Source organism: Ictidomys tridecemlineatus, chromosome 6 (genome assembly GCF_052094955.1).
Source record: "Ictidomys tridecemlineatus isolate mIctTri1 chromosome 6, mIctTri1.hap1, whole genome shotgun sequence".
Classification (NCBI taxonomy): Eukaryota; Metazoa; Chordata; class Mammalia; order Rodentia; family Sciuridae; genus Ictidomys; species Ictidomys tridecemlineatus.
In genome coordinates, this window is record NC_135482.1 from 133,418,745 (window position 1) to 133,431,211 (window position 12,467).

The 12,467-nt window shown below is 34.3% G+C and overlaps 1 protein-coding gene across 12 annotated transcripts in view; it reads left to right on the top strand.

Moving 5' to 3' along the window:
• Mycbp2 (MYC binding protein 2) overlaps window positions 1–12,467 on the top strand; it is a 271,435-nt gene that overhangs the window by 25,970 nt on the left and 232,998 nt on the right. For all 12 annotated transcript variants that reach the window (XM_040281371.2, XM_040281372.2, XM_040281375.2 and 9 more), the window contains exon 2: window positions 4,584–4,659. In XM_040281371.2, the coding sequence (XP_040137305.2) occupies window positions 4,584–4,659 (76 nt within the window). The remainder of the gene's footprint in view (window positions 1–4,583; window positions 4,660–12,467) is intronic.

Consider the following 12,467-nt stretch of genomic DNA (forward strand, 5'->3'; position numbering starts at 1 on the left):
CATTTCAGTCCATTCAGGAATTAAGTAGACCTCTTTCTCTGCTGGGATTCAGTCTTCTAAATGCAAGAAGACAATGGAAAATTTACTTTCCTTTTGAGCAGGCTCCATATCTTCCTTCCCTTGACTGAGGAGATATGTTTCTGAGAAAACCAGTCGTGTTCCTAGGCTTTTTCTAAATTCTAATTTTCTTTTTTTTATATTTATTTTTTAGTTGTAGTTGGACACCATACCTTTATTTTATTTATTTATATATGGTGCTGAGGATCGAACACAGGGCCTCTCATGTGCTCGGCGAGTGCTCTACCACTGAGCCACAACCCCAGCCCTAAATTCTAATTTTCATCCCAGATAAGTGGACATCCAAAGCACCATCAGTTTTTGTTTGCTTTAGTAGAGTTCCTTTGCCTACATGAAACTCAGTTCTTACTCATGCTCAAACTCTTTAAATGCCCCCAACGGAAAAAAATGCTAATGGTCTCAGCTCACTTTGGAAGTACTCTTCTATCTGTGGATCTTTAGTTTGTCTAGTCCTCATTGCTTCCATATCTCTGTTATGTTAGTCTAATCCTTGAAGGAAGATCAATGTTTTGTTTCTCATTAGTATCTTACACTAGGGAAGTGGAGGTCAGGAATGTTTCTTTACAAAAAGGAAAGTTACATAATTTTAAGAATGATTATTTGTATAAGCATAGTGATGTATTGAGTAGTCTTCTGATATATACATATATACATATATATATATGTAATGAATGATATGAATCTTTCTGATTCAATATTATCAAAGTGTATCTTGAACCAGGGAGGTCATCGAACAATGACCCATGGACTAAATCCTGCCATGTTCTTCCTCCTTTTGAGTGGCCTAGAGCTGAGAATTTTTAAAAACATTTTTATAAAGTTGAAAAGAGGAGAAAAGACAAAGAAAATTTTTAACACATGGAAATTAAATGAGTTACAAATTTCAGCATTCAGAAACAAAGCTTTATTGCCACACTCAATCTGTTTATGTGCTTTCTGTGGCTGCTTTCATGCTATAGTGGTTGAGTAGTTGCTGCAGAGAGCCTGTGGCCCACAAAGTGTAAGAATAGTTTACTCTTACCCTTTTAGAGAACAGTTTCACCTATTCCTGCTTTAGACCATTGGCACAGGAATTTTTTAGTTTTCATTACTAAGTAAAATTAAGATAAAGATTGAAAACTTTATTCCAGAAATTGTGTAAATTTGAATTTATCAAAATCTTAGTATTTTAGAGTTAGAGGAAACCTCAGAGATAATCTCTTTCATATCTTTATTTGACAAATGAACAAATAGATCTGAATGAGAGAAATTTTAAAGTTATATTATGACTTTTTGTTAGAAAACAGACTCTGATAGAGAAACTAATGATCTATATCACTGAATAACTTGTAAAATCCATTTGCACTGAATAACTTGTAAAATCCATTTGTTCTTACATTGCAGAAGAATTTGGTTTTCTTTCAACAGTGTAGCTGTTAAGATAAATTCTTCCTTTGAATTTTTAAAGTAAATATTTAATGATAAATATGGCATTTTACCTTTTACTTTTTATTTTTAGCTATAATTCTTTTAGATCTAGTGGGTAGAGGTTCTTTTTTTTGAGAAGACTAAAAGTCTCAGGAACAATTCCATATACTCTTCACTAAGTTTCTTATTGACTTAAAACTTAAAATCCTAAATAATAAAATTAGAGATTCAAAAGTCAATTGTTAGTGTGTAAGGATGATTCCTAGCGTTTTCTCTGTTCATCCTCACGTATGAAAAATTTACTCATTCTTAGATATAATCGTATAATGGAATGTTAATGTTACTAGCAAATAGTATTATTTTCCAATGATGAGAATAGATTTTCTTTATATAATTTTCTGTTTATTTCTGGATTTTTTTTCTTCCTACCTTGCTTCCTTCCTTCTTTTTGTGTGTGGGGGCGTGTAACCAGGGATTGAACCCAGGGGCACTTAACCACTAAGCAACATCCATAGCCCTTTTAATATTTTATTTAGAGACAGGTTTTCACTAAGTTGATGAGGCTGGCTTGGACCTTGTGATCCTCCTGCCTCAGCTTCCCAAGCTGCTGGGATTACAGGTATGCCACTGTGCCTGGCTGAATCTTTTTTATAATTCTGTGCTTATAAAAAAAAATCAAGTCAATAAACACATTAAAATAAAGTTATTTTGTAAGTAATTTTAGGAAAGCTGGTTCTTCAGATGGCCTATATGCAAGAGTTGGTTGGTTCAGACTCATTACAATTGTTCAATCAATTAAAAGCTACCACATTGTTTGGAAGTTGGATAGATTATATAATTAGATGTATCTATTCATTTTTAGCATTCAACACTGTCAGCCACCTTTTTTTCTTTAATTTGTTTCATAATATTCTGGAGAAATGTCAGCCATATATGTTGTTTATATTACATCCTTTCCACCAAAATTTATGTAAAATAACCCCATGGATGTAAAATAACTCTTCAGTGGATATTTCTGGCTAGATATCCTTTAAATGATTTGTTGTTATCTACGAATCTAATCTTAATCCTCTTCTTATTTTGCTCTCTGACTAATGCTTGTCTAGAAGTAAGGTTTATTCTATTTCTCTGAATTTTCTCATTTTAACCCTCTTCTTTTTCCTTCCCTTTTATTTTCTCTTTCTCTCAAAATACCATTGAGTACTCTGTTCCAGGTGCCTTTCTGGGCAAAGAGGATAGGCAGTGAACAAGATGCACATGGCCTCTGTATTGTTGGAACTCATGGTTTGGTGAGGGTATGATGCATTAAATCATAATCTCAAATAAAATTACAATTATAGGTTATGAGATAAATTATAAAAAATTTTGAAACAAAAATGAAAAATGAATTGAATGTGCATGTTAGGGAACGTTACCCAGTCTATAGAGTTAGAAATACTTTCCTGAGTAAGTGACACTTAGGCTGCGGATTCAAAGATGAGTAGTGGGTAACAGGAGATGTGGAAGAAAATTTCAGGCAAAGGGGAAGCTTTTGTGAAAGCACCAAAGGAGCTCAATAGGTTCAGACAACTGAAGAAATGTCATTGTAGCTGGAGGATGTTGAACAAGTTAGAGAGGAATGTGGAGTGAAACTGGAGAGGTGGGCCAAGATTGGTTACTGGAAGATACTTTAATCAGTGCCAATGCTTTTAGATTTTATGTTAAGAGAATTGAGAAGATACTGAGTTTTAAATGGAGGGAAGTTCCCATTTAGATTTGTGATTTTAAAAGGTGACCTAGTTCCTATGTAAAGAATGGATTGAAGGGGGATAAATATATATGTGCAGAAGTAAGTTAAGAAGGTTTGTCAGTGGTCCAGGCAAAAGATGGTGATAACTATATTATTAGTTACCACAGTAGAGATGCTGTGGACAGAATCAAGAACTATTAAAAGATATAATTGACAAGATTTTGTGATTATTTTGATTGGAGGAGAGAAGCCTGAGGAATTGTTAAGGATAAAATTTTCTTATGCTGGTTGCTCTTGTCTGTCTTGACTTTTTAGTATATTAAATTCAAATGTCTTCAAAATGGACTTTCCCTACCCAAAAATGACCTAGGCTTAAAACTCTTTTTCTGTCATTGCTTTTACCAGTTATCAGGTCTAAGGACTGGACTTCTTTAGTCCTCTAGAATTTTCCTCTCCTCCCCATCTCCCTGTAGTCATCTAGAATTTTCCTTTCCTCCCCATCTCCCTGTCTTCTTGTAGTTGTCCTATCCTTACCCCTTCACCGATCTTAACCCCTTCTCTTTTTATCTAATAGTTATTATATCCTTTTGCTAGATTATTATACTGTGCTTTCTATTCAAGTCTCTGAGCTCCTCCAGGGCAAGAACTGTCTTTTTCATTTTGTATCTTCACTACTTAGTAGTGAGCATCTAAGTGTGGAGAAAATAAAAATGTTAAGTGAAATGAAAATAAAATGTTTGTTTGCCTTGCCTCTTGTTTCTTCCACTATAATCCTTATTCTTACCACCTTCCCCCCTGCTTTCTTAGAGTCACTCAGAGACTTCCTTTTACTCAAAAAATATTTTAGTCTTAAGGATGTGAGGTAATGAAAAACTCATTGCTGGATATACAAGTGTATGCGTTCAGGATTTTTCGTATATTAATTCAGTAAAAAGTGACTTGAGTTTTTTTTTCTTCTTTTTTTCTTTTTGCTGCAGTGTAACTTATTCCCAGAGAAAGCAGTTTTTTTTTTTTTTTGGGTGGGGGGAACGTGACTGATGTTTATTAGCAATCCCCACTGTTTAATAAAGTTCTAAAAAGCTTGATCTGATACCTTTTTCATGTTTTACTTTTTGTAAAATTTGTTTTTGCAGAATTCAAATTTTATAATTATTTATTATTTAATGTATTTCCTAGCTGTCCAGTATTGCAGACAGCTCAATAGCTATTTATTTGATAGTATCTTAATGTATATGCAGAGTATCCTGTTTCATGGAAAGTTTGTAAGAGAAATATTCAAATGTCTGTTTTGATGATACCTATTTTTAATAGCTTTGTATATCCTTATATGAATGTTCATAATTATTTTGTCCACTTTTTTAATTTTTAGGAATAAGAAAATTTTAAATAAGAAGAAATTGAAAAGAAAACAGAAAAGCAAATCAAAAGTGAAAACAAGAAGCAAGGTAAAGTTGCTGGTAATTTATGGAGAATGAGAACTTTTTTCATATAATAATTTGAATAAAAATGACAGGATTTAAAAATATGAGTATAATTAGCAAAACATTCTGCTTCTATGTGCTGAAATAATTTTGTAAAAACTTTTTATAATTTGGTTCTGCTTTTACCTTCATCTTTAGTTTAGGCTGTTTCTTTACCAGTAGACTGAAAGTTATTAGTATCTGGGTGTGGAAAAATATATATTATTTATTCTCATTTTTTTTTTTTTTTTTTTACGATACTAGTGATTGAACTCAGGGTCACTCGACCACTGAACCACATCCCCAGCAATATTTTGTATTTTATTTAAAGACAGGATCTCACTGAGTTGCTTAGCACCCCACTGTTGCCGAAGCTGGCTTTGAACCTGTGATCCTCCTGTCTCAGCCTCCCTAGCCCCTGGGATTACAGGAGGGCGCCCACCATGCCCAGCCTATTCTCATTACTTAATCTGTTCTTTGGGGAACATATTCGTAGTTCTTCTCTATTTTTCATTTTGACTACATGTATTTTAAATAGTAAATTTTGGTTTGTGAGTTGGGCCTTGGATTTGGATTCATTATATTATGCCCTTCTTGACATGAATTAAGAAGACTCTGGGTGTGTCTATATTGTTCTGGCTTTTGACTGGTGATAGTTGTGCAAAAGAAAAGGCAGTGTGGATATTTGTTTTAGGGGGAACCTTAGAGACTAGAAATCTACTTTTTTTCCATCTGATAGAGAAATCTTGTCTATAAAGTCTGTCCAGAGCCAACTTTCTATTTTTTAGAGTGTTTTCTATTAAATAGTTCTACTAAGAAACCTAGACAAGAGGAAAAGAAGAGTTGTAACTATGGTTTATGAACAGTTCATATTGAGTTAGATAAATAGTAGTTTAGCTGGGTCTGCATAGTGTATTTAAGTTCTGGAGGCAAGTGTTTCCTGCTTTTTAAAATTAGTGTTCTTGCTATTATAATTGAACAAAGTCTACTTTGAAGTACTAAATCAAATAAAATAAGAGTGGGGGATGGGATCTATTTGGTTTCTCTGTTTGAAAACAATCTGGTTGCAGAAAATAATGTCATCAAATCTGTGCCTTCTTCTCTTGTCTATGCTTTCCTCTGAAGTGCGCCTATGCTGGTGGCTGGAGGCTAAAGCTGCTGGCAGCTCCAACTTAATTTTCTTTTTTAAGAAGCATTTCTTTTACTGCTAGCAGAAAGTCTGGTAGGAGTTTTGATTGAACCCATCACTCATTTTGATCAGGGAGATGGGGTACTTTGGTTAGACTAAGTTAAGTTTGTAAGCCTGTGACAACCATAGTGAGTATACCATGTGGAATGGGGGAAGGCAGATATGTAATAGGTGTTGGGCAGGCAGATATGTAATAGGTGTTCAGTTGTATTACCTCTCATTACCTCTGGTTTTGGAATAGAAGAGGGAGGTAAAGAGCTTTCTTAATATATAAAAATTCTAACAAATACACATCATTCAGATTCCAGCTTCTATCCATTTTCCACTTTTTATTGTGTGCAAAGTCAGAGAGTAGCAATCTTTAACATTTTTTTCTTTCAAGGTTTCATTTGGTAATTTTCCTAAAGTGGGCAGGAAGAGATGGGAAATCAAGGTGTTTTATCCCCTCTAACTACTTTTGTGCCTGTTGTAATTCAAGTTGCTTTTCTTGTCCTCAGTATTGGATCTTTTTTAAGAGTAGCTTTTAATAAGAGTGATATAAATAAATTCATTCATTTATTCTTCAAACATTAATTGTGCACTATGTGCAAACATTGGGCTAGGTATTTGGATACAGAAATGCTAAGAAGCATTTCCTGATCACTACAAGCATATGTAAAATTAGAATAATCTCCTTACAAGAGAGATCCTTAATCACAAGCTTTTTAGTCATATCTACAGAGTTCCTTTTTCTATGTAAGGTGTCATATTCACAGGTTCTGGGTATTAGGGTGTTGATATTTTTGAAGGCCATTATTTTACCCACCACACTTCTCTTGTATATTTCTTGCACTTAGCTGACAAAATTCAATCCTGTACAAATCCAATATTTTCTCTTTCACTGAAGATCCATGTTCTGCTGAAGGGAATTCAAGACTAAATAGATAATATTAGACATTGATGATCACCAATCTCAAATGGATCTTTCATGTCCAAACTATTTTATTGCTTTTTATAAAATAGTTCTTCCATTTTTTTACTGTGATTGATGTTTCCCAATTTCCTTAAACCTCTGGTAAATTCTATGTTCCAGTATGTCTTCACTTTCTTTATTTTTAAGTTATTTTATTTTATTTGTTCTAATTTGTTATATACGACAACAGAATGCAGTTCAATTTATATTATACAAATAGAGCACAGTTTTTCATGTCTCTGGTTGTACACAAAGTAGAGTCACACCATTTGTGTTTTCATACATGTACTTAGGGTAATGGTGTCCGTCTCATGCCACCGTCTTTCCTGCCCCCATGCCTCCTCCCTTCCCCTTCCTCCCCTTTGCCCTATCTAAAGTTCATCTATTCCTCACATGTTGCCACCCCCCCATCTCTAATACGAATCTGCATCCTTATATCAGAGAAAACATTTGGCATTTTGTTTTTTGGATTTGGCTTACTTCACTTACCATGATATTCATTTATCTTGATTTTATTCTGTTTTAATTCTGAGTAATATTCCATTGTGTATATATACCACATTTTCTTTATCCATTCATCTACTGAAAAATATCTAGGTTGGTTCCACAATTTAGATATCGTGTATCATGCTGCTATAAACATTGATGTGGCTGTGTCCCTGTAGTATTCTGTTTTTAAGTCCTTTGGGTATAAACCAAAGAGTGTGATAGCTGCATCAGATGGTGGTTGCATTTCTAATTTTCCAAGGAATCTTTTTTTTTATTTTCATTTTTTTATTGATTGTTCAAAACATTACAGAACTCATGATATATCATCTTTCATACATTTGACTCAATTGGGTTTTGAACTCCCCAAATACAAATTGCAGACTCACTTCTGTTACATACTCACATTTTTACATAATGGCATATTAGTGACTGTTGTATTCTGCCACCTTTCCTATCCCCTACTATCCCCCCTCCCCTCCCCTCCCCTCCCCTCCCATCGTCCCACTCTACCTCCTCTGCTGTTGTTCAATTCACTCCCTTTTTTTCCCCCTCCCCCTTGCCCCTCATAACCTCTTATAATTTTGTGTATCACTGAAGGTCTCCTACCATTTCCATATGCTTTCCCTTCTCTCTCCCTTTCTCTCCCCCCATTCGTCTTAGTTTACTGTTAGTCTTTTCCTCATGCTCTTCCTTCCTGTTCTATTCTTAGTGGCTCCCTTTATATCAAAGAAGACATTTGACATTTGTTTTTTAGGGCTTGGCTAGCTTCATTTAGCATAATCTGCTCTAATGCCATCCATTTCCCTGCAAATTCTATGATTTTGTCATTTCTTAGTGCTGCATAATACTCCATTGTGTATAGCTGCCACAATTTTTTTATCCACTCATCTATTGAAGGGCATCTAGGTTGGTTCCACAGTCTAGCTATTGTGAATTGTTCTGCTATAATCATTGATGTGGCCGTATTCCTATAGTGCGCTCTTTTAAGGTCCTCAGGGAATAGTCCGGGAATAGCTGGGTCAAATGGTGGATCCATTCCCAGCTTTCCCAGGAATCTCCATACCGCTTTCCAAATTGGCCTCACCATTTTGCAGTCCCATTTTGCAGAGTGTGATAGCTGCATCAGATGGTGGTTTCATTTCTAATTTTCCAAGGAATCTTCATACTGCACCAATTTGCAGTCCCACCACCAATGTGTGTGTCTTTTTCTCCACACTCTCGCCAACACTTATTGTTGTTTGTATTCTTAATAGCTGCCATTCTGACTGGAGTGAGATGAAATCGTAGAGTGGTTTTGATTTGAATTTCATTAATTGCTAGAGATGTTGAACATTTTTTCAGGTATTTGTTGATTGATTGTATGTCCTGAGAAGTGTCTGTTCAGTTCCTCGGCCCATTTATTGATTGGGCTATTTATTTATTCATTCATTCATGTATTTATTTTGTGCTAATATATTTGAGTTCTTTGTGTTCTTTCTGATGTGCCTGTGGTAAAAATTTGCTCCCATTCTGTAGGCTCTCTATTCACTTCACTGATTGTTTCTTTTTCGGAGAAGAAGTTTTTCTGTTTGAATCCATTCCATTTATTGATTCTTGATTTTAATTCTTATGCTATAGGAGTCTTATTAAGGAAATTAGGGGCTAATCATGATGAAGATTTGGGCCTACCTGTATTAGGTGCAAGATCTCTGGTTTAATTCCTAGGTCCTTGATACACTTTTTGAGTTTTGTGTGTGGTGAAAGTTAGGGGACTAATTTCATTTTGTTGTATATGGATTTTCAGTTTTCCCAGCACCATTTGTTAAAGAGGATATCTCTTCTTTAATATATGTTTTTGGCTCCTTTGTCTAATATGAGATTCATTTATGTGGATTTGTTTCTATGTCCTCTATTCTGTACCATTGGTTTACTGGTGTGTTTTGGTGCCAATACCATGCTGTTTTTATTGCTTTGTAGTATAGATTAAGGTCTGGTATAGTGATGCCATCTGGTTCACTCTTCTTGCTAAGGATTGCTTTAGGTATTCTGGGTCTCTTATTTTTCCAGATGACTTTCATGACTGCTTTTTTGTATTTCGAATGTCTTGGACTTTGGTTGGGATTGCATTAAATCTGTATAGTACTTTTGGTAGAATGGTCATTTTGACAATATTAATTCTGCCTATCTGAGAACAAGGTAGATCTTTCCATCTTCTAAGGTCTTTAATTTCTTTTTTTAGCATTCTGTAGATTTCATTGTAGATGTCTTTCACCTCTTTCGTTGATTCCCAAGTAGTTTATTTTCTTTATGCTGTTGTAAATGGGGTAGTTTTCCTTGTTTCCCTTTCAGAGGATTTGTCACTGATATGCAGAAATGCTTTTCTATGGGTGTTGATTTTGTATCCTGCTACTTTGCTGAATTTATTTACTAGTTCTAGAAGTTTACTGGGGAATTTTTTGGGGTCTTCTAGGTATAGAATCATATCGTTGGCAAATAGTGTAAATTTGAGTTCTTCTTTACCTATCCGTATCCCTTTAATTTCTTTCATCTAATTGCTCTGGTCAGTGTTTCAAGAACTGTGTTAAATAGAAGTGGTGAAAGAGGGCATCCTTGTTTTGTTCCAGTTTTTTAGAGGGAATGATTTCAATTTTTCTCCATTTAGAATGATGTTGGCCTGGGGCTTAGCATGGATAGCTTTTACGATGATGAGATCTATTCCTGTTTCCCTGGTTTTTCTAGTGTTTTGAACATGAAGGGGTGCTATATTTTGTCAAAATCTTTTTCTGCATCTATTGATGATCATATGGTTCTTTCCTTTAAGTCTGTTGATGTGATGAGTTACATTTATTGATTTCTGTATGTTGAACCAACCATGCATCCCTGGAACGAACCCCACTTGATAGTGGTGTATTATCTTTTTGATATGTTTTTGTATTCAATTTGCCAGAATTTTATTTAGAAGTTTTGTATCCATGTTCATTGGAGACATTGGTGTGAAGTTTTCTTTTTTTGATGTGTCTTTGCCTGGTTTTGGAATCAGTATGATATTGGTCCCATAAAATGAGTTTGGTAATGCTGCCTCTTTTTCTATTTCCTAACAGAAATTGAAGAGTATTGGTATTAGTTCTTCTTTAAAGGTCTTGTAGAACTCTCCTGTATATCTATCCGGCCTTCTGCTTTTCTTGGTTGGTAGGCTTCTGATGGTGTCTTCTATTTTGTTGCTTGAAATTGATCTGTTTAAATTCTGCATATCATCCTGATTCAATTTGGGCAAATCATATGACTCTAGAAATTTGTCAATGCCTTTGAAATTTTGTATTTTATTGGAGTACAAGTTTTCAAAATAATTTCGAATTATCTTCTGTATTTCTGTTGTGTCTGTTGTGATAGTTCCTTTTTCATCATGGAAGTTAGTAATTTGAGTTTTCTCTCTCCTTATCTTTGCTAGCATGACTAAAGGTTTATCAATTTTATTTATTTTTTCAAAGAACCAACTTTTTGTTTTGTCAATTTCTTCAATTGTTTCTTTTGTTTCAGTTTCATTGATTTCAGCTTTGATTTTAATAATTTTCTGTTTTCTACTGATTTTGGTGTTAATTTGCTTTTCTTTTTCTAGGACTTTGAAATGTAATGTTAGGTCATTTAGTTGTTGACTTTTTCTTCTGTTAAGGAATGAATTCCATGCAATGAACTTTCCTCTTAGTACTGCCTTCATAGTGGCCCAGAGATTTTTAATATGTTGTATCAGTGTCTAACTTATCTCTAAGAATTTTTAAATCTCCTCTTCTGCAACCCACTCTTCATTCAATAGCATATTATTTAGTCTCCAGGTGTTGGAGTAGCTTTTATTTTTTATTTTATCATTGATTTCTAATTTCATTCCATTATGATTTCATAAGATGCTGGGTAGTATCTCTGCTTTTTTGTATTTGCTAAGAGTTGCTTTGTGGCATAATATATCGTCTATTTTAGAGAAGGATCCATGTGCTGCTGAGAAGAAAGTGTATTTACTGGTTGATGGATGAAATATTCTATATATGTCAGTTAAGTCTTAAGTTATTGATTATATTATTGAATTCTATAGTTTCTTTGTTCAGCTTTTGTCTGGAAGATCTATCCAATGGTGAAAGAGGTGTGTTAAAGTCACCCAAAATTATTGTGTTGTGGTCTGTTTGATTCTTGAACTTGAGAAGAGTTTGATTGATGAACATAGATGTTCTATTGTTTGGGGCACATATTTTTGAAATTGTTATGTCTTGTTGATGTGTGTGGTTCCCTTGAGCAGTATGAAATGTCCTTCTTTATCCAGTTTTGTTAACTTTGGCTTAAAGTTTACTTTATTTGATATAAGGATGGAAACCCCTTCTCGTTTCTGCAGTCCAAATGAGTGGTATGTTTTTCCCCAACCTTTCCCCTTCCGTCTATGAATATCTTTTCCTATGAGATGAGTCTTGGAGGCAGCATATTGTCATTTTTTTTTAAAAAAATAACCCAATCTGCCAGTCTACGTCTTTTGATTGGTGAGTTTGGCCATTAACATTCAGGGTTATTATTGAGACATGATTTGTATTCCCAGCCTTCATATTTGTTAATTTTTAGTATTTAACTTGACTTGGTTTCTCCTTTGATTAGTTTTTCATCTAGTGTAATACCTCCCTCTGCTGATTTTCATTATTGTTTTTCATTTCCTCCTCATGGAATATTAGGCCGAGGATGGTCTGTAGTGCAGGCTTTCTAGCTGTATATTCTTTTAACTTTTTTTTTTTTTTAATCATGGAAGATTTCTATTTCATTATTGAGTCTAAAGCTTAGTTTGCTGGATATAAGATTCTTGGTTGACATCTATTTTCTTTTAGAGCTTGATATATGTTGTTTCAGGATCTTTTTTTAGCTTTCAAGGTCTGGGTTGAAAATCTTCAGGTATCCTAATTGGTTGCCCCCTATATGTAATTTGTTTCCTTTCTCCTGTGGCCTTTAAGGTTCTCTCCTTATTCTGTATGCTAGGCATTTTCATTATAATGTGCCTTGGTGTGAATTTGTTGTGATTTTGTACATTTGGTGTCCTGTAAGCCTCTTGGTTTTCCAATTTATTCTTTATGTTTGGAAACATTTTTTATATTATTTCATTGTTTGTTCCTTTGGTTTGGAACTCTATGCCTTCCTCTATCCCATTTGTTCTTTTTA